This window comes from Bubalus kerabau, chromosome 23, assembly GCF_029407905.1.
Source record: "Bubalus kerabau isolate K-KA32 ecotype Philippines breed swamp buffalo chromosome 23, PCC_UOA_SB_1v2, whole genome shotgun sequence".
NCBI lineage: Eukaryota > Metazoa > Chordata > Mammalia > Artiodactyla > Bovidae > Bubalus > Bubalus kerabau.
Genome location: NC_073646.1, coordinates 15,247,996 through 15,271,098, shown reverse-complemented (window position 1 = coordinate 15,271,098; position 23,103 = coordinate 15,247,996). Strand labels below are relative to the sequence as shown.

Sequence of the window (23,103 nt, the reverse complement as noted above, 5' to 3'; positions counted from 1 at the left end):
CTAGACGGACCTTTGTTGGCAAAGTAATGTCTCTGCTTTTGAATATGCTATCTAGGTTGGTCATAACTTTCCTTTCAGGGAGTAAGTGTCTTTTAATTTCATGGCTGCAGTCACCATCTGAAGTGATTTTGGAGCCCAGAAAAATAAAGTCTGACACTGTTTCCACTGTTTCCCCATCTATTACCCATGAAGTGATGGACCGGATGCCATGATCTTCATTTTCTGAATGTTGAGCTTTAAGCTAACTTTTTCACTCTCCTCTTTCACTTTCATCAAGAGGCCTTTTAGTTCCTCTTCACTTTCTGCCATAAGGGTGCTGTCATCTGCATATCTGAGGTTATTGATATTTCTCCCAGCAATCTTGATTCCAGCTTGTGTTTCTTCCAGTCCAGCGTTTCTCATGATGTACTCTGCATAGAAGTTAAATAAGCAGGGTGACAATATACAGCCTTGACAGACTCCTTTTCCTATTTGGAACCAGTCTGTTGTTCCATGTCCACTTCTAACTGTTGCTTCCTGACCTGCATACAAATTTCTCAAGAGGCAGGTCAGGTGGTCTGGTATTCCCATCACTTTCAGAATTTTCCACAGTTTATTGTGATCCACACAGTCAAAGGTTTTGGCATAGTCAGTAAAGCAGAAATAGATATTTTTATGGAACTCTCTTGCTTTTTCCATGATCCAGCAGATGTTGACAATTTGATCTCTGGTTCCTCTGCCTTTTCTAAAACCAGCTTGAACATCAGGAAGTTCACAGTTCACATATTGCTGAAGCCTGGCTTGGAGAATTTTGAGCATTACTTTACTAGCATGTGAGATGAGTGCAATTGTGCGGTAGTTTGAACATTCTTTGGCATTGCCTTTCTTTGGGATTGGAATGAAAACTGACCTTTCCAGTCCTGTGGCCACTGCTGAGTTTTCCAAATTGCTGGCATATTGAGTGCAGCACTTTCACAGCATCATCTTTCAGGATTTGAAATAGCTCCACTGGAATTCCATCACCTCCACTAGCTTTGTTTGTAGTGATGCTTTCTAAGGCCCACTTGACTTCACATTCCAGGATGTCTGGCTCTAGGTCATTGATCACACCATCGTGATTATCTGGGTGAAGATCTTTTTTGTACAGTTCTTCTGTGTATTCTTGACACCTCTTCTTAATATCTTCTGCTTCTGTTAGGTCCATACTATTTCTGTCCTTAGGTTATACTAATAGATTTCAAAATCTATTGTTGGGTTAAGACTAGTGATTAAGCGGCAGTCTTCTAGGTCATAAATGTTGATCTTCCTGGCCATATAACTGGAATCATAGAACCTCACACTCAGTTTTGGGTACATTATTTACATGTTTCTTTTTTTTTTTTCATTTTCCTTGAAATGCTAGAGCTTGCTGCTGCTGCTGCTAAGTCACTTCAGTCATGTCCGACTCTGTGCGACCCCATAGACGGCAGCCCACCAGGCTCCCCCGTCCCTGGGATTCTCCAGGCAAGAACACTGGAGTGGGTTGCCATTTCCTTCTCCAATGCATGAAAGAGAAAAGTGAAAGTGAAGTCACTCAGTCATGTCCGACTCTTAGCGACCCCATGGACTACAGCCCACTAGGCCCTCCATCCTTGGGATTTTCCAGGCAAGAGTATTGGAGTGGGGTGCCATTGCCTTCTCCAATGCTAGAGCTTATTCGTCATCAATCATCTTCACAACTAGTTCTTGGAATCCTATGTGCACTGTCCAGTATTAAGCACCAGTGGGGAGAACAGGCGTTGAAGAGCAAGGGGCCTCTCCACCATTTGCTGGTGATCTTGGTTATGCCTCTTCAGTCTTTAAACAGTTTCCTGATAGCTCAGTAGGTAAAGAATCTGCCTGCAATGCAGGAGACCCTGGTTTGATTCCTGGGTTGGGAAGATCTGCTAGAGAAGGGATAGGCTACCCACTCCAGTATTCTTGGGCTTCACTGGTGGCTCAGATGGTAAAGAATCCACCTGCAATGCAGGAGAGCTAGGTTCGATCCCTGGGTTGGGAAGATCCCCTGGAGAAGGGAAAGGCTACCCACTCCAGTATTCTGGCCTGGAGAATTCCATGGACTGCATAGTCAATGGGGTCACAAACAGTCTGACAAAACTGACCAACTTTCACTTCACTCCTTTGTGGAGTAATCATAAGAGAAATCAATGTCAATGCATGTAAAAAGCTTAGTGGAATGTCAGGAGCACTGTTAAGTCCTTAATACAGTGGTTCTCAAGGTATGATCCCCAAGACGAGCAGCATCAGCATCTTCTAGGAGCCTGTCAGAAATGCAGTTTTCAGATCTCACTCCAGATTTATCCAATCGGAAACTCCTGGGATGGGTCCAGCAATCTGTTTTAAGAAAATTTCTAGGTGATTCCCACGTATGCTAAAGTTTAATACACGGTAGAAAAGGAAAGATATAAGCATCTGAATGCAGAGTTCCAAAGAATAGCAAGAAGAGATAAGAAAGCCTTCTTCAGCGATCAATGCAAAGAAATAGAGGAAAACAACAGAATGGGAAAGACCAGAGATCTCTTCAAGAAAATTCGAGATACCAAGGGAACATTTCATGCAAAGACGGGCTCGATAAAGGACAGAAATGGTATGGACCTAACAGAAGCAGAAGATGTTAAGAAGAGATGGCAAGAATACACAGAAGAACTGTACAAAAAAGATCTCCATGACCCAGATAATCATGATGGTGTGATCACTCACCTAGAGCCAGACATCCTGGAATGTGAAGTCAAGTGGGCCTTAGAAAGCATCACTACGAACAAAGCTACTGGAGGTGATGGAATTCCAGTGGAGCTATTTCAAATCCTGAAAGATGCTGTGAAAGTGCTGCATTCAATATGCCAGCAAATTTGGAAAACTCAGCAGTGGCCACAGGACTGGAAAGGTCAGTTTTCATTCCAATCCCAAAGAAAGGCAATGCCAAAGAATGTTCAAACTACTGCACAGTTGCACTCATCTCACACGCTAGTAAAGTAATGCTCAAAATTCTCCAAGCCAGGCTTCAGCAATATGTGAACCGTGAACTTCCTGATGTTCAAGCTGGTTTTAGAAAAGGCAGAGGAACCAGAGATCAAATTGCCAACATCTGCTGGATCATGGAAAAAGCAAGAGAGTTCCAGAAAAACATCTATTTCTGCTTTATTGACTATGCCAAAGTTTTTGACTGTGTGGATCACAATAAACTGTGGAAAATTCTGAAAGTGATGGGAATACCAGACCACCTGACCTGCCTCTTGTGAAATTTGTATGCAGGTCAGGAAGCAACAGTTAGAAGTGGACATGGAACAACAGACTGGTTCCAAATAGGAAAAGGAGTCTGTCAAGGCTGTATATTGTCACCCTGCTTATTTAACTTCTATGCAGAGTACATCATGAGAAACGCTGGACTGGAAGAAACACAAGCTGGAATCAAGATTGCTGGGAGAAATATCAATAACCTCAGATATGCAGATGACAGCACCCTTATGGCAGAAAGTGAAGAGGAACTAAAAGGCCTCTTGATGAAAGTGAAAGAGGAGAGTGAAAAAGTTAGCTTAAAGCTCAACATTCAGAAAATGAAGATCATGGCATCTGGTCCCATCACTTCTTGGGAAATAGATGGGGAAACAGTCGAAACAGTGTCAGACTTTATTTTTGGGGGGCTCCAAAATCACTACAGATGGTGACTGCAGCCATGAAATTAAAAGACACTTACTCCTTGGAAGGAAAGTTATGACCAACCTAGATAGCATATTCAAAAGCAGAGACATTACTTTGCCAACAAAGGTTCGTCTAGTCAAGGCTATGGTTTTTCCTGTGGTAATGTATGGATGTGAGAGTTGGACTGTGAAGAAGGCTGAGCACCGAAGAATTGATGCTTTTGAACTGTGGTATTGGAGAAGACTCTTGAGAGTCCCTTGGACTGCAAGGAGATCCAACCAGTCCATTCTGAAGGAGATCAGCCCTGGGATTTCTTTGGGAGGAATGATGCTAAATCTGAAACCAGTACTTTGGCCACCTCATGCGAAGAGTTGACTCACTGGAAAAGACTCTGATGCTGGGAGGGATTGGGGGCAGGAGAAGGGGACGTCAGAGGATGAGATGGCTGGATGGCATCACTGACTCGATGGACGTGAGTCTGGGTGAACTCCGGGAGTTGGTGGACAGGTAGGTCTGGCGTGCTGTGATTCATGGGGTCACAAAGAGTCGGACAGGACTGAGCGACTGAAGTGAACTGAACTATTAACAACTAGTGCCTGAGGCTGCAGAAATGAGCAGAGGGCAGATGACGAAGGGTTTAGTAGCTTACTAAACCCTAGGATGCAGCAGTGTTCGTAGTAACGGTTCCTACCTGCCTCAACTCCAACTTCCTCTTCCTACTCCCTCAGCACCGGCCTAGAGCTCCCGCCTCAGTGATTGGTTGGGTCCTTCCGGACCTTTACCACCCATCCAACCACGGAGATCGTAAATGGAGAGAGGCGGGACTAGGCACGGCTAGAGCGGCGCCTCTATTGGCTACAGACCACGGCGCACAGCGGGACGGAACTGCGCGTGCGCACAACCGAGGCGCGCCCCCGGCGGCCGTTGAAAAATGGCGAGTGTCGCCGAGTTGAAGGCCGGTGAGTGCGACTGGGACTTCTATCTGGTGAAACGTGTCGGCCTTCCGTCTGTGAAAAGGATAGGACGAAAGGAGGGCCCGCGGAACACTAAAGTCAACCTGTCCCAGGGTCGTTCTGCGGCGTCAGGGCCTGTGGAGCATCCGGCGGGTGTGGCGGCTGCAGCTTGGGGCCCTGGGGGTAGGGATGTGGTTGCATGGGGGCTGTTTTTAAACCGACTTTGAACTGGAGGAGGAGCCCCAGGATCCGCGGGTACCTGAGAGGTCTGAAGTCCTGCAGCTTGAGGCTCAGGCTCATCTTTCTGGACCCTGCTGGGGGCGAGGCCTTGAACCTGGCCTTTCCCTCCGGTCTGATGATTACAATACCGAAACAACCACTGTTGCTGTTCGGCCCAAACGTAAACCATTTCCTTGGGTATCTCCCTTAATCCGTACAGCCACCCGCGAGGTGGGTCACCATTTTCCATGGGGAAAAACTGTAGGTAGAATGGTGTCTGGCCTGACCATATTCTCCTGTGTTTTAAAGAAAACTTCCAGAAAGAGTCGTCTTTTAAGCTGAGAACATTTGTATACCGTTAGTTTTGACGCAGATGTCCAGACAAGTAATAGTAATTATGGTTATTAGTGATCGAGCCTTCTGTCGGGCACTACCCAGCCCATGTGTTATCTGATTGATTCCATATATCAACCTTATGCCCATTTCCGAGATTAGGAAATTGAGGCGCTGAGAGGTGAAACAACTCACCCAAAGTAATTTAGCTAGAAAAAGGCAGAGAGGGAGAATGTGGGAGATGCTGCAGCAGGTCTGCAGGTCTTAGTTACTGAGTGATACTCAGTATCTGCAATAAGACCAGAGCCAGTTTTCGGGAAATTTAGACTCTAAATCAGTGACCCCTAGAGATTTGTTGGAGAAAATGATTTGAGAATATGATTCAGTAACTGTTGATATAAATGTATATATGTGGCCTCGGGCTGGTGAACAGTCATTAAAAAGGCATACCTTTAGGACTTCCCTGGTTCAGTGGTTAAGATACACCCGCTCCCCCAAGCCCCACACGCACAGTGCAGCCTGCCCAGTTTCCATCCCTGGTCAGGGAACTAAGATCACACAGTGGGGCCAAAAAAAAGAGGCATACCTCTATCCACAAGGACAGACTCGTCATGAATTGGTGTACCCTCTCCCCAGGAAACACACATCACCTGTAATGTTGCATGCTACCTCCCAGGATTTACAACTAGTAAAGAACCTGCTGCGAATTCAGAAAAAAGACTCAGGTTTGATCCCTGGGTCAGGAAGATCCCCTGGAGGAGGGCATGGCAACCCACTCCAGTGTTCTTGCCTGGAAAATGCCATGTAGAAAGGAGCCTGGAAGGCTACGGTTCATAGAAGGATGCTCCATAGAACTCTCTGTTCTTCATTGCAGAGAGTCCAATATGACCGAAGTAACTTGGCACACAGCACAGTGTTTCCTGTTGTTTAATATTTTACAATTTTGGTAAAAGGTTGTATAGTCCATGGGGTGGCAAAGAGTCCCACATGACTGAGTGACTTTCACCACTTTCAGTCCGAGGATATAAACCAGGTTAAGAAGCTCTATCTGAAGAAATTGTCATGGTGCAGTGTTTTAATAAACATGATAATAGAGTGAGGGTCAGAATGGCATGGAGATTAGGGATGTATTACACAGATATAGGGAGCCCTTTAGGTGTTTTCTGCATTCCTCAGCTCTGAATGTGCCTAGTGTTCAAGAGAAATCTAATGAAATGTTTGCCAGTCATTTATATTACTTGGGCTTTCACCTTTTTAAAGCACTTTCGCTTCACATTTTCCTGCCTTCCTTGGTTCTGCCTCAGAGACAGAGCTCATGTTGGAGAAGGCAAGTGAGGCAAGAGTTAGTGAGCTAGCCCTGAGGTAGGGATGACATGCAAGGTTCCTAACTCCAGATTCTTCTTCTGCTTATTTCTGTTTTTGGCTGCTCTGGGTCTTCCCTGCTGTGTGCGGGCTTTCTCAAGTTGCAGTGAGTGTGCCTGGCGGCTGTCTAGTTGTGGTGTGCTGGCTTCTCCTTTCGGAGGCTTCTCGTTGTGGAGCGTGGCCTCTAGAGAAGACTCGGTAGTTGTGGCACATGGGCTTAGTTGCCACGTGGCATGTGGAATATTCCTGGACCAGGAATCAAACCTGTGTTTTCTGTGGTGGCAGGCAGACTCTTAACCACTGGACCACCAGGGAAGTCCAGCTTCTTAATTCTCATTTCTCTGCTGAATTTGAGGCTATGTTGTATACATATACAGAGTAATTGGATGTGTATAGCGGGGAATCTCTTTAATTTCCAAAGATGGGATTAGAGAGCAGGGGTTTAGTAATGATTCCAGCATAATAAAGCTGTACCTTCCCTTCCCTTCATGGGCCTGTTACACAGTCTGATTGGGTGGTAACTACTTTTAACCTACCTGCAAAAAAAGATTGAGATATCTAAATGTAAAGAGCAAGGAAGGTTAAAGTCTAGTCTAGATTTATCCCTTTAATCATATGACCCAGATTTTTGTTGTTTATCAAAGCTTAAAAAAAGTTTCATGTCTGTGCCTACATGGGCTCCCTTTATGAATTGTCATTATTGTGGTGTACTTATTTATAGCACAATATATTTATTACACCAGTAGTATACAGCACGGGGTTTCCCTGGTGATTGAGTGGTCAAGAACCCACCTGCCAATGCAGGAGATTCTGGTTCAGTCTCTAGGTTAGGAAGATCCTCTGGAGAAGGAAATGGCAAACCACTATAGTATTCTTGCCTGGGAAATCCCATGCATAGAGGAGCCTGGCAGGCTTCAGTCCGTAGAGTCGCAGAGAGTCAGACATGGCTCAGCGACTGAGCGCAAGTATACAGCACAATATTATAAAGCCTTTAGGCAGCATTTATTGATTTCTTACTCTGCTCTAGGCACTATGGGTGAAATGTGTTGCTTCTCTGGAGTTGTGATTTAGCTGTTAGGGACCACATGGAGAAAAAAGTTTCTAGACAACTGTAAGGGATAATGCCAATTCAGCCCTATCCACATTATTATTTATAGCTAAAATATTATCATCATAACTACTGATACTTGTAATAGTGACCCTTGCTCATCAAGATGTTAGATTACATTCAGCATATATATCCCAGATTCCTTAAGATGGCATTGATAAGGCTACATGTTAGATTTCTAGTCAGTCAATTCAGTCGCTCAGTCATGTCTGACTCTTTGCGACCCAGTGAACCACAGCACGCCAGGCCTCCTTGTCCATCACCAACTCCCAGAGTTTGCTCAAACTCATGTCCATCAAGTCGGTGATGCCATCCAACCATCTCATCCTCTGTCGTCCCCTTCTCCTCCTGCCCCCAATCCCTCCCAGCATCAGGGTCTTTTCCAATGTGTCAGCTCTTCTCATGAGGTGGCCAAAGTATTGGAGTTTCAGCTTTAGTCCTTCCAGTGAACACCCAGGACTGATCTCCTTTAGGATGGACTGGTTGGATCTCCTTGAAGTCCAAGGGACTCTCAAGAGCCTTCTCCAACACCACACTTCAAAAGCATCAATTCTTCAGCACTCAGCTTTCTTCGCAGTCCAACTGACCACTGGAAAAACTATAGCTTGACTAGACGGACCTTTGTTGGCAAAGTAATATCTCTGCTTTTTAATATGCTGTCTAGGTTGGTCATAACTTTCCTTCCAAGGAGTAAGTGTCTTTTAACTTCATGGCTGCAATTACCATCTGCAGTGATTTTGGAGCCCAGAAAAATAAAGTCTGACACTGTTCCCCATCTATTTGCCATGAAGTGATGGGACTGGATGCCATGATCTTAGTTTTCTGAATGTTGAGCTTTAAGCTAACTTTTTCACTCTCCTCTTTCATCAAGAGGCTTTTTAGTTCCGCTTCACTTTCTGCCATAAGGGTGCTGTCATCTGCATATCTGAGGTTATTGATAATTCTCCCAGCAATCTTGATCCAGCTTGTGCTTCTTCCAGTCCAGCGCTTCTCATGATGTACTCTGCATAGAAGTTAAATAAGCAGGGTGACAATATACAGCTTTGATGTGCTCCTTTTCCTATTTGGAACAAGTCTGTTGTTCCATGTCCAGTTCTAACTGTTGCTTCCTGCCCTGCATATAGGTTTCTCAAGAGGCAGATCAGGTGGTCTGGTATTCCCATCTCTTTCAGAATTTTCCACAGTTTATTGTGATCCACACAGTCAGAGGCTTTGGCATAGTCAATAAAGCAGAAATAGATGTTTTTCTGGAACTCACTTGCTTTTTCCATGATCCAGCGGTTGTTGGCAATTTGATCTCTGGTTCCTCTGCCTTTTCTAAAACCAGTTTGAACATCTGGAAGTACATGGTTCACGAATTGCTGAAGCCTGGCTTGGAGAATTTTGAGCATTACCTTACTAGCGTGTGGAATGAGTGCGATTGTGTGGTAGTTTGAGCATTCTTTGGCATTGCCTTTCTTTGGGATTGGAATGAAAACTGACCTTTTCCAGTCCTGTGGCCACTGCTGAGTTTTCCAAATTTGCTGGCGTATTGAGTGCAGCACTTTCACAGCATCATCTTTCAGGATTTGAAATAGCTCCACTGGAATTCCATCACCTCCAGTAGCTTTGTTCATAGTGATGCTTTCTAAGGCCCACTTGACTTCACATTCCAGGATGCCTGGCTCTAGGTGAGTGATCACACCATCATGATTATCTGGGTCATGAAGATCTTTTTTGTATAGTTCTTCTGTGTATTCTTGCCACCTCTTCTTAATATCTTCTGTTTCTGTTAGGTCCATACCATTTCTTTATCGAGCCCATCTTTGCATGAAATGTTCCCTTGGTATCTCGAATTTTCTTGAAGAGATCTCTAGTCTTTTCCATTCTATTGCTCTTCTCTATTTCTTTGCATTGATCACTGAGGAAGGCTTTCTTATCTCTTCTTGCTATTCTTTGGAACTCTGTATTCAGATGCTTATATCTTTTCCTTTTCTCCTTTGCTTTTCGCGTCTCTTCTTTTCACAGCTATTGGTAAGGCCTCCTCAGACAGCCATTTTGCTTTTTTGCATTTCTTTTTCTTGGGGATGGCCTTGATCCCTGTCTCCTATACAATGTCATGAACCTCCGTCCATAGTTCATCAGGCACTCTGTCTATCAGATCTAGTCCCTTAAATCTATTTCTCACTTCCACTGTATAATCATAAGGGATTTGATTTAGGTCATACATGAATGGTCTAGTGGTTTCCCCTACTTTCTTCAATTTAAGTCTGAATTTGGCAATAAGCAGTTCATGATCTGAGCCACAGTCAGCTCCCGGTCTTGTTTTTGCTGACTGTATAGAGCTTCTCCATCTTTGGCTGCAAAGAATATAATCAATCTGATTTCGGTGTTGATCGTTTGGTGATGTCCATGTGTAGAGTCTTCTCTTGTGTTGTTGGAAGAGGGTGTTTGCTATGACCAGTGCATTCTCTTGGCAAAACTCTATTAGCATTTGCCCTGCTTCATTCCATACTCCAAGGCCAAATTTGCCTGTTACTCCAGGTGTTTCTTGACTTCCTACTTTTGCATTCCAGTCCCTTGTAATGAAAAGGACTTCTTTTTTGGGTGGTAGTTCTAAAAGGCCTTGTAGGTCTTCATAGAACTGTTCAACTTCAGCTTCTTCAGCATTACTGATTGGGGCATAGACTTGGATTACTGTGATATTGAATGGTTTGCCTTGGAAACGAACAGAGGTCATTCTGTCGTTTTTGAGATTGCATCCAAGTACTGCATTTCAGACTCTTGTTGACCATGATGGTTACTCCCATTTCTTCTAAGGGATTCCTGCCCACAATAGTAGATATAATGGTCATCTGAGTTAAATTCACCCATTCCAGTCCATTTTAGTTCGCTGATTCCTAGAATGTCGACGTTCACTCTTGCCATCTCCTGTTTGACCACTTCCAATTTGCCTTGATTCATGGACCTAACGTTCCAGTTTCCTATGCAATATTGCTCCAATTTTAAAATGTTACTTTTTTTTAAGATTTATTTATTCATTTTTGGCTGTGCTGAGTCTGTTGCTGCAGGGGCTTTTCTCTAGTGGTGAGAATAGGGCTGCTCTCTAGATGCGGTGCCCGGGCTTCTCGCTGCGGTGGCTTCTCTTGTGGAAGCACAGGCTCTAGGGCTTGCAGGCTTCGGTGGTTTTGGCATGTGGCACACTAGTTGCGGCTCTTGGGCTCACAGGCGCAGTAGCTGTGGCATATGGGCTTAGTTGCTCTGCGGCATGTGGGATCTTCCTAGATCAGGGATGGAACCCATGTCTCCTGCATTGGCAGACAAATTCTTCACCACTGACCCACAAGGAAGCCCCAGATCTTACAGTTTTAAGGAGTTAACTCATAGTTATCTTTAAAAAACAAACAAAACCCCAGAACAAAAGCCTATCTCTTTTGTTCAGAATGGGCCATTTCCCAAGGGTTCTGGGTATCAGTTTTATACAAAAGACACAATACAATCCTTCCTTTTTGGAGTGTACTTGTTATTTTCAATCATATACTTTCTAGACCAGAGGTTTTTAGTGACAAATTGAACCTGTCTCTTGGGCTTTCCAGGTGGCTCAGTGGTAGAGAATCCACCTGCAATGCAGGAGATGTGGGTTCCATCCCTGGGTTGGGAAGATCTTCTGGAGAAGGAACTGGCAACCCACTCCAGTATCCTTGCCAGGGAAATTCCATGGATGGAGGAGCTTGGCAGGCTATATAGTCCATGGGGTCGCAAAAGAGTTGAATACAACTTAGCAAATAAACAACAACAGAACCTGTCTTCAGTGACAGCTACTCTTGAAAAGTTATGAGACGCTGGGAGACAAGTTCAGGTCCTAGTAAGCTGAGTATAATTCTTCCCCCCTTTTACTCTTCACTAAAGCTTATGTATCAGTCTGTAGCCTCTTACAGTGACGCTGTTGGAAGGATAAACTTACATTTGGTTAACTAAATTAAAGTAGTAAATCATTGCAGTTTGGGAACTTTTATTTTTTATTGTAAATATGGCTTGTGGTAGCTGCTGCTGCTGCTAAGTCACTTCAGTAGTGTCCGACTCTGCGACCCCAGAGACGGCAGCCCACCAGGCTCCCCCATCCCTGGGATTCTCCAGGCAAGAACACTGGAGTGGGTTGCCATTTCCTTCTCCAATGCATGCAAGTGAAAAGTGAAAGTGAAGTCACTCAATCGTGTCCAACTCTTAGCGACCCCATGGACTGCAGCCCACCAGACTCCTCCATCCATGGGATTTTCCAGGCACGAGTACTGGAGTGGGTGCCACTGCCTTCTCCGTGTGGTAGCTAATATGATGATTGTTCAGTTTGTCGTATAGATTGGAAGGATGTAATATTTTCAACATTTTGTTTTAAAGTTTGCCTAAGAATGGCAAAAATTTATTCTATAACTGAAACATTAATACTTTATATTAAACAGTTTTAAAGGACACTTTGGAAAAAAGAGGAGTGTTAGGGCATTTAAAAGCAAGGATTCGTGCGGAAGTTTTCAATGCCCTTGATGATGAAAATGAACCTCGGCCATCATTGTCTCATGAAAACTTTCTAATTAATGAGCTTATTCGGGAGTATTTGGAATTCAACAAATACAAGTATACAGCGTCAGTCCTCATAGCAGGTAAGAGGTTATTTATTGTTAGTCACCTGAGGTGAAATCTGCCTTTTCCCTTCCCCCTATTCTCAGAAAGTGTTTAGCCTAGAAATCTAATTCCATTACCAAACGGTGTCATCTGGGACATGACTGGGACATAAAAATCCCATGGGCTCTTTTCATGTCACAGCTTGAACAAGTTCTCATGACGTTTATTGGACTGTAGGAGAAAAGGACTAAACACTTAACCTAGGTGCATACTTTGAAAACATAATTTCTGATTCTGAGAATAAACAGTTATTTACGTTTTGCCCTGTGTGCTGTCAGTCTTTTTCCTATGTATATGGTTTAAAAATACACAGAGACTTACTATATATTCTTTGTTAAAAAATATAAAACACTGAAGATAAAGCCTCAAAGTATTGCTCCATGTATTGATTAGGCATGTATTCAGATGTATGTAAAAGCGTTATATTTAAAAAGGACTAGATAACCTATAGAAATTTCGAATCACTATGTTGCACACCTCACACTAATTATTTTGAATCAACTAAAATTTAAAAAAGAAGGAAAACAATTAGGAAGATAAACTCCTAGCTCATTCTAGTGATGAGAGGGAGAGAAATGGTATTGGGGGAAGGGGTCAACAATTAAAGCAAAATTTACTTTATCTGTTAAATTTTATTTCTTAAGAAAGAAAGCAAAAGAACTAGAAGAATAGGGACAATGGTCAGGATCGTTATTGCCCCTAGGCTGGGGGAAATGAGGTTGGGAGGACGATCAAAGCACCCTGCATGTACATTACTTGATTCCCTTGTCCAACGTTTAACATATGCTTTAAGACTATTTGGTGCCTTGGAGATACGCCTCATTAGAGAAAAGAGATCATGAAGTAGATTTTGAAATAGAGAATGGATTCCTTATTGTGATGCTGGAACTTTCCATTGGATAGATCTTTTGTTAATATTCTAGGTCTTTAATGTTCTTTAACCTTAACTGAATAAAGACTGATGATTTTTGGTTTAAGGATCATCAGTGTCAATGTCTTCACTTTCCTCAGTTTGTTATAGATGGCTGTATAATATGTTACTACTCAGAACAGAAGAATGTGAAAATGTCATCAATTAGATGTACTGGACTTGTGCTTACCTAGAATGAAATATGGAGACAGTAGTGAAGTTTCTACAGAGTCTTGACTTTTAAAAAACCAAGATGTACTTAGCATAAAGATACTTTACCATTTTTAGTATGTAGTTCTGTGGATTTTGCCAAATTCGTACAGTTGTGTGGCTACCGCCACAATCACAATATAGAACATTTCTATCACCTCAAAAAAATTAAACTTCTTTGCCTACTCTCAACTCCTTTCAACCTCTGATCTGTTATTTTCTGTACCTGGTCATTTGCCTTTTCCAGAATGTCGCTATCAGTGAAATCGTACAGGGTGTAGTATTTTGAATCTGCTTCCTTTCACTCAGCATAATGCATTTGAGACTATGCTGTTATTTTCCCCCCTGAATAGCATTCCACTGTATGGCTCTGTTTATTTATCTGTTATCAGTTGATGGACATTCGGGTTGTTTCTAGTTTTGGGCAATTACGAATGCAGCTGCTATGCTACCTCCTAAACATTCACTTAGGAGGATTGTCTGAACGTTGTTTTCACTCCTCTTGGGTAAAGAGCTGAGAGTGGCATTGCTGGATTGTATATGGGCAGTATGTGCTTACCTTTGTAAGTGAATGCACCATTTTGTTCTCCTGCCAGCAGAGTCCTCCCAGTTGCCATGAATCCTTGCCAGCACTTCGTATTTAGTGTTCATTTTACTTTTAGATTTATCGCCAACAAATGGATATCAGTGCTGTCATGTATTTAATTTGTAGGCTTCTTAGAAAATAGGACTTCTCAAGTCTAGTATAGAAACAGTAATTTCCCAGCTCAAAATTGGGGGATTTTAAAACTGCATTTATATTAAAGATACGCATTTAATAAAGTAGGCATTTTGAAAGTCATAAAATCACAGTTGCATCTGTCTTAGTGTGTGCCATCATCACTCTTCTAAAATCTGAAAAATGTGTATACCTCGTAAGTGTGGTTTTTATCAAAATCCTATTTACTTTTTAGATTAATAAAGCCTCAGTGTTTTGTGATTTCCCCCCCAGAATCTGGTCAACCTGTAGTTCCACTGGACAGACAGTTTCTCATCCATGAACTAAATGCATTTGAAGACTCAAAGGATAATACAATGTAAGAAGTTTTTTTAAAAAAATGAGTTTTCAGATATTATTGTATTGGTGTCGTAATTGTATAGTGGTAGTTTTATTTCATTTGAATTCATCAGCTGTTTATTTGGGTCCAGTGTGTGCTGGCACTGTGCCGCATCCAAGGTGTGCGGCAGTAAGTGCTAAGATGCCTGTGGTTTCAGAGGATGGAGCAGCCCTGCTTCATTCTAAGGGTCATGTGTCTTGGCTTCTTGATCCATCCTTTTGTTTTTCATCTGAGGCTTTGCTCTGTCAATTGTTTTCTGCCTCATATTTAATCTTCCTCCTCTGCTTCCCTTATTTCAGCTTAGGAGTGTACTCAATTCTCCCCATTCCCCAGAAAACCTATTTTTACCGCTGAAGTTAGTGAAAATCAACCCTCTGTTTTCATTTTGTTATCTACATTTTTTTGTCTTCTCTACATTTTAAATTTTCTCCTCATTTATACTGAAATGTTTTGCCTTTTCTACATTTGAAGTTCTCTCCTCATCACTTATACTGAAACTATGCTCTTGAAAAAGAGTGACCACTGTCTAATAGTTTCTTAGTTCTTTTTCTACTTTAATGTTTCATAAACTTTTTCTAGAGGATCCCTGAATGGCAGAAAAAATTATACCTAGGAAACCTGGAGCATAATTCAAAGTAGCCTTCCCCTAGCAAGAAATTTCCTTGAAATCTTATGTTTCTCATTCTAAAAGTTTATTGAATGTTTTCATTCTACTTCATAATGTAATTGTTTTACCATAAAAACGTTTAAGATGACATGCCAATTAAGTTGAACTCTCCCTCCAATCTTTGTGTAAAATGAATGTTCTGGGATCATAAGCTACCTTTAACCCCTAAATTGTATCAAGCCCCCAGCACTGAGAGTGGGAATATACCTATTTCCAATTTGAGAAGCTCAGTTTTACTTTAATTTCTGCAGTGTTGTGTAATATTAACAGCTCTTCCTTAAAACACTTCTTGTCACCTGTCTTTTATGACCCTTTACTGTCTTGGTTTTTCTGTCTCCCTAATGGTCATCTCAGTTTCTTCACTGACTCCTTTAGGAAGGTTAAACTGTGGGCACTCTCCCCCAAGATTTGTCCTTAACTTTCTTTTCTTCTTACCCCTTGCCCACTTTTCTTTCTAAATATTCTTGAGTGCTTAGTGATGCCGCCACGCTGGTGACTGTGCCTTAAATCTGACAGATCTCATGAATTGCGAGCCCACATTTCTGCTGGTATCTCAAACTTGGCTTGTTTAAAAATCAAGTCCATTATTTTCATCTCTTCAAACCACCCCCTTGTAGCTTCCTCATAGAGCCATTCAGGTCCTCATCTCAGAGCTCACGTGTACTTCTGGCTCGTTCTCATTTCTCCACCAGTCACTTTGTGAGTTTCATCAATTCTGCCTGTGCAGTTGTGTCTGTCTGTCCTTATGCCCTGCACTGTGCAGTTCAGGAGGCCTCTTTCCCATTTCTCTCCAGGCATGTTCTTTTCTGACTCATGTGTCATGCTGCCAACAGTTTGCTTTCTGAAGGACACTTATTGCTTTGTTTAAAGCACTTCCGCTGAAAAGATTTTAGATTTTAAAAAGTGATAAAGTCCATATACCAGGCATTAGATGTGGGTGCCAGTGGAAGTCTGAAGTAGCACTCAACGTTCACATTAGTATTTTTCAGTGAAAGTTTAAAAAATGTCACAATATGTAGGGTAAATATTTAATAACCTTATATTAGGTCAAGCCATAACACCAAGTGAGTTTGTGCCAAATTTATGAAGAAAATCAGTTTTTAGAGTTTCTGTTTTTCAAAATTGCAAGTAAGACATTGTGAAGCTATACTTTAAAAACAATTATCACTGTTTTTAACTCAGGAGTTTTTAAAAAAGAAACCTGATATTGATGAAGTTGCAGGTTAAATGAGCTGGTTATATGTTTTCTCATAACATTTAAAAATATCTAAATCTTAAAAATTTTAAATCTTAAATAGACTGACTTTATTGTAAATTTGGCAAATAGAATTTTTTTTAATTTAAAAATCTCCTTTGATCAGTTAACATTTGGGGAAAGAATGGTTTAAAGTTGACCAAGAGACCTATTTTATATTCCTGGATACTGCTTTTAGAAGAGCTGAGGCATCTTATTAAATAGAGAAACCCATTCTCTTGGTTTCCTTGTGGAATGGAAACATTGCTTTTGTGTGCAATTAGTTATTTGTTGCTGTATAACGGGTTACCCCAGAATTTGGTGGTTTAAAATAGCAGACATTTACTATCTGTGGTGAGGAATCTGAGAGTGGCTTCTGTGGCCTGGCTCAGCCTCAGTCGTGAGGTTGCAGTTAAGATGTTGGCCGGTGCGGGGTAGGGGGCCAGTCATCTCAACTCCTGGCTGGGGCTGGCGGGTCCATCTCCATGTGGCTCACTCACATGGCTGCCTGTGGGAGGCCTCAGTTCTTCGCTACATGTACCTTTCCATAGGACAGCTTGAGTGGCAGCTGACTTCCCCAGAGTGACCAAGGGAGAAGGCAGGGAGGGCGCCACGATGCTGTTGATGGCCGAGCCTCTGACGCTGCAAGCGCTGTCTCAGTGCCTGCCTTGGCCCTTGAAAAAGTGAGTTTACACTCAGGAGAGCAAGACTCCACCTTTTGAAGGGAAGGGATATCATACTTTAAACTGTCACGCCTGCTAGTAAGTAGATAAAAATCTCAAAAAGACAGTCCATTAAATTGATGTTTTCGAACTGTGAGAATGGAAACAAGAGAAAACCTCTCTTTATTGTCATCAGAGCAGCTTCCATTGGTGCAGGGGCAGCAGGCAGCATATGCTAAGGGAAAACATACGGGACTTGGGGTTTAAGTGTCAGCTTTGCTTACTTTGACACTCTAAGTGTCAACTTTGCAGCCCTTTCGCAAATCCTCTGTGAGCTGTGGTCTTCTCATTTATAAATTGGACATGATGATTATGACATCACAAGATGAGGGTAAAATAGAAGAAAGAATGTTTTGTAAACTGTAGTTTTTAAAATTTGAGTTCTTACCTGACACCTATATGGCTTACATTTATATACCATTTAATACATGCCAGGCACAGTTCTAAACACTTGACATTTATTGTCACATTTGGTCTGTGACTGCCCTATGAGGTAGAGACTATACTTAGCCACGTTTACAGAGGAAGAAACATTTATGAGGCTGGGGAATATTAAAAATTTGCTGAATCTTGAATCCTGTCAAGTGGCAGGGCCAGGATTTGAACCCAGACAAGAATTTATGAATCCAATAAGTGTGTATTGTATCAGACAGTATTAGGTCGTGGGAAATCTTATACTGGACTTGGAGTTAAAAAAGAAAAAAAAAGCTGATTCCTGTGCATTGATTGGATATGTAGTTCAGTTTAGATGAGGTTTAACTTGTTAACATGTTTCCTATGGATTTTAAAATTGTAGTCAAATTATACACTTAAATTTCTAAAAAGCATGAATAGTTTGCAATTTGGTAATAACCATGCAACTCTAAGTTTTTCCTGTTTGTGCACAGTTAATTAATTTTTATTTTCTTTCTGCTATAGACCTCTTTTATATGGGATTTTAGCTCATTTCTTGCATGGAACTAAGGATGACAAGCAAAATACATTTCTGAAAGGGTCTTCACTCCAGCCTGCAAACCCAAATCTTGGCAGACAACCTAGTGGAAGAAAGCAAATGGGTATGAATTTCTGAGACTTCTCACTCGGCTTTCAGCAAGTGTATTTTCTTCCTATCTATTTTTATCTTTGAGGTAGTTTTTCCTCAAAGATTTTGAGTCATAATTTAATTCCATTTATATTTAATATAGTTAGCCTGTGTTATTTATCGTAAAAAAAAAAAAAGGTTTTTGGAAAGACAATCTTGTGAGGAGCAGAGAGAAGACTAGACAAAATTCTTAGATAATAATTTCTATAAAGAAGTATTGAAAAACTTGATTTTCCCATAGATTTGTACTCTTTGGAGCAGCTTAGATCCTGAGCATACTGAAGAAAGAGCTTTTTATCAAGTTATCTATTTTTTTCCCTCTCAGACTGAGAAAAGTCAAGACTGCTGAAAATAGAGCAGTCACAGGTTTATGTGTTGTCCTTTGCATTTTCAGGATTCTTTTTTAGCGGGGAGTGGGGTGAATATTCTTTGTGGTGTGCCGGGGTCCAGCCCCAGTGGATCCAGGGAATTCGAAGCAGCTAGGACAGCCTCCCGTAAAGTCAGAGGTGTAGGTGAGGGCACAAAGCAGTAAAGTAGGCAGACTCTGGTTTTGGGGGTAGATGCTCGAGAATTTCCAGGGGGACTCCTGAGGCTCGATCCCGCCTTTGCGTATGCCGAGCCTCCTTCCTCATGACTTTTGCCACGGTCGGAGTTCCTCACGCTGGCTCCCGGTAGTGGTAACGTTGTAATTACTCCCAAATAAATTTAGGAGAGCGGCTGGTATATCCTTCAAGAATATTCACTCTTCCAATGAACTTTGAATTGTTTTGATTTTATCAAAACACTAAGACCTTAATTTGGTAATCTAAATTGAATAGTTTATAGCTCAGTATTTCCAACTATGGTACAGCTGATCTCTCTTTTTAAGGACAGTCATAGGAGGAGGAAATGGCAACCCACTCCAGTACTCTTGCCTGGAGAATTCCATGGACGGAGGAGCCTGGTGGGCTGTTGTCTATGGGGTCGCACAGAGTCAGACACGACTGAAGTGACTTTGCATGCATGCATGCATTGGAGAAGGAAATGGCAACCCACTCCAGTGTTCTTGCCTGGAGAATCCCAGGGACGGGGGAGCCTGGTGGCCTGCCATATATGGGGTCACACAGAAGTCGGACACGACTGAAGTGACTTAGCAGCAGCAGCAGCAGCATAGGTGGGGCTCAGGCAGCTGATTATCAGAACAAATATAAATCTTGACTGTTGAAATAAACTGTTAAGAAACATCCAAGTGCAAATTGTCTTTTGTAGTTTTCCTAAATTGCTATGAGTAATATTGATCATGTTAAATGTTTGCCCTGTGTCTTAAGAGCTGAAGGCAAAGTGATCTCTTGGAGGTTAGTTCTGTGTTTACTAGGAGTTATCCTTCTGTATATCTTAGAATTCTGAGTTGATGGGATGTTGGAAAATAAATCATTCCCATCACTTATTTTACAGTTGAGAAAACCAAGACTAAGAGGCCCTTGCCTGTAGCTGGTCATTTTTAGCAGAATCAGCACCCTTGATTGCCATTCCTGTGCACTTTTCCACTTAAAGAATATGAGTTTTCCTAGTTACTTTTTCAAGTATTGGTAAGGAACTGCCATTATTGCCTACTATTTGGCAAGAACTTAAAAAGCAAAATCAAACACCCGGTACAAGAGTAAATCTCTAAACATCAATGATACAATGCAGAATTCCCTCTAACCTTGTCTCCTTGCCTCTCCTTAACACCTCGATTTCCCTCCCCTTCACAGAAGGTAGCGCTGTTAGCAGTTTGGTGGGTGTCCTTCAGGAGTCATTTCTGTTTAAATTTATAGGTGCTGTTTCTGTACATATTATCCTACACTTTGTTTTTTCACATGTGTTATCAATTTATGTAAATCTGCTCTACCTCATTCTTAATTTCCTGTATAGTCTGTAGTATTCTGTGGTACTACTACTAATCACTCTTTGCTAATGTACCTAATGTTTTAAATTTTTTGGTTTTACAGTCTTGTAGGGTAGCATTAGTATTTCTCTTATGTGCATACCTTAAAGTAGAATTGGTTCAAAATTTTGCCTATTAAAAAATGTAGTAGATACTAATTCCCCTCCAAAAAGGCTTTACCATTTTACATGTTTACCAAGAATATATGATAATACTAGTTTCTCTATATAATTGTCACCATGGATAGCATATGCATTAACACTTGTTAGCACAGCAGACTTGTAACGTTGGTATTTTTAGTTGTAGTGGGAGGGGACCAGGAACGGGAGAGTGCTAGAGGGGATGCAAGAGTCCTTGGGTTACCTTGGCTCCTCTCTGTAGAAAGTGCCAGAGACATCAAAGAATAGAGTTGGGGTCAACAAAGCTTTGGATCCCTGTTCTGTGCAAGGCTCAGAAAGGAGATGAGTGCACTGATGGGAGAACAGGGATATTGCAGATTATTGTCAAAAATATTCTTGGCACAACAGGGGCCGTGAAGAATTGTTAACCCCAAATTGCATAAGGTTTCTGTAACACATTTAAACATCCTATTTACTTTCTCAACTCAAACTTATTCTGTGAAGGATATGTTTTATTTGATAACATTGAGAAAGTTACAAAGATATTAAAATTATTCTTCAGATTATATACCCTCTATTGACATAAACTCAATCCAGGTGAAACATAAAGCACTAAAATTAAACTCTGTTTTATTTGAAAATGGGTCCAAAGCATGCCATCATGAAAGCAGTTTTGTTTTTTTTTTTAAGAGTCCTTTGCATGGTTTTGGCCGGGCTGGGTCTTCGCTCCTGCTCCCGGGCTTTCTCCGGCTGCAGGGAGTAGGGGCTGCTCTCCGTTGTGGGTGCGCAGGCTTCTCACTGCGGTGGCTTCTCTTGTTGTGAGCACAGGTTCTCGTGTGCCGCTTCAGTAGTTGTGGCACATGGGCTTAGTTTCCCCACAACTAAACAAAAATTGCCCTCTTGGTTTTGGCTGAAGACTATTATTTCCTACAATTTCATGGATGGTTTTCTGAGTTTGGTAGAAGTTTTCTTCTTGCCACAAGAGGGTGCTGCCGGGAGGATTTCTATTTGAAGAAGTTTTTTGTTTTGTTTTTTTTTTCTTTTTAGTTGAACTTTGGCATTCCTCAAAATACTAATTGAAAACACAGTCCTTTATTGCGAATTCCAGTCCTTACATACAGTGTAAGTTTGTAAGCACTTACATATGAATTTACTTCAGGGTGTACTCTTTTCACTTTAAAAAATTTTTTTGAATAATAAGTCCCTAGTACTAAACATTTCTGATTTCTTCAATAGTGTTTAAAAAAAAATTCAACTTTTTTTTTCATTGTCCTAAGCCATCTAAAGACCGTGTATGATATAAATATGTAATATCCTAAAATATGTATAGGTAGGTCTGCCTGCTGCCCCTTTGACTTGGGATGCGCACTGACCTTCGCTTGTATTCTTGCAGAAGAAGACCTGCGGCAGGAGCAGGCGAGGGGCAGCAATGCTGAAAACCTGCACACTTCACCCACGGTAAAGAGATGACACTTCCAACTGGGGCTTCTTTGATCTTAAACTTGTATGTATTAAATAACTTATTTATTCTCCCAATGTCATCAGAATTCATCACTAGTGTTGTACTTTGTAAAAATGTGAAGTTTCTGCAAAACCTTTAGCCCCTCGTGTTTTACTGCATTTGTGAATAAAAGCTAACTCTGTCATCTAGTTTACAGATTTGACTTGAAAGAAAATGTGTGGTTTTTAGGATGATTTTAAAGGTCCCTAAATCTGTGAGAAACGAAAGGGGTTTTTTTGGTACCCTATAAATTATTCTAAAGAAAAAAATCAAGTATTTCTAGCCATATGCTGTGTTCTGTTTTTGGCTGTGCTTTGCAGCTTGTGGAGTCTTAGTTCCCTGACCGGGATTTGAACCTGGCCCCTGGCACTGAAAGTGCTGAGTCCTAACTGCTTGCACCTCCAGGGAATTCCCTGCTCTGTTCTTTACCATGGCACATTAATTAAATTTCTTTCAGGCTGGAATAATGTGGATTTACAGGAAAATTCATTCATTAAAAAAAAAAATACATTTAAAAGAACAATAAAGCCAGAAAAAACTAATTCCTATAAAGTTTGATTTTCGGTGGGGTGGGGCGGGTGTGAAACCAGCTATTTTTCAGATAACTATTTATAATTAGGTTTAAATATCTGAATTGCTATCTAAATTTGAACTTTGAAACTTGGTAACAATGTACTTTTTATTTTCTTAAACAATTTTGGCTTCTCCTAGAAGATTTAATTAAAATTAAAATTCTTTTAATTTTGCTGTAAGTAAAACAAAGAGGTTATTACTTGAAGAATGTGGAATAAGCATGAAGAGACAGGCTTTAGGAGAAATACCAGAAAGCACCTTTTGAAAGATGGCATTGTTTAACTTCCTTGGGGTCCTCAGTTGTGCAGTTACCAGATGAGCTATGAAAGGGCCAACCCTCACTTGTATGGGCTCTAAAATGGCATGTTTTATTCCTGGGATAGAAAACTAGTAAGATTTCTTATAGTGCCATCTCTAAAACGCTTTGATATTTATTGACATTTTTATAATGTGGAGTCTTCAGGCTGGCTTCACTGAAGCAACAAATGAGTATAGTAGACAGAACCTGATTGGCACAAGATACAAGGTATATTCAGAACAAAACTGCATGGGCACCTATACACCGACATTTAGCTTAAACATCTTCCATCGGGAAGGTGATAAGGAAGGACTGTAGCTGGCAAAATTGGCATCCTTTTTGGGGTGTTGAGTCTGTGCTGCTTTTGGAACCTTTATTTCTGAACCTTTATTTCTGGTGCTAGTCAAGTTTTCAGTGTAAGGAGTTCAGTCCTTACAGATTAACCAAGAATTTTTATCTGAATGCTGAAAACCATTAAAGAAATCCCCTTAAATCAT

At 41.4% G+C, this 23,103-nt stretch overlaps 1 protein-coding gene across 1 annotated transcript; it reads left to right on the top strand.

Moving 5' to 3' along the window:
* Positions 1 to 4,488: 4,488 nt before the first annotated feature.
* Positions 4,489 to 23,065, top strand: CEP20 (centrosomal protein 20). The gene is made up of 5 exons (XM_055561637.1): positions 4,489 to 4,616; positions 12,069 to 12,266; positions 14,400 to 14,484; positions 18,047 to 18,183; positions 21,628 to 23,065. The coding sequence occupies exons 1-5, from the start codon at positions 4,589 to 4,591 to the stop codon at positions 21,702 to 21,704; spliced, it is 525 nt and encodes a 174-aa protein (XP_055417612.1). The 5' UTR covers positions 4,489 to 4,588; the 3' UTR covers positions 21,705 to 23,065.
* The last annotated feature ends 38 nt before the right edge of the window (positions 23,066 to 23,103 follow it).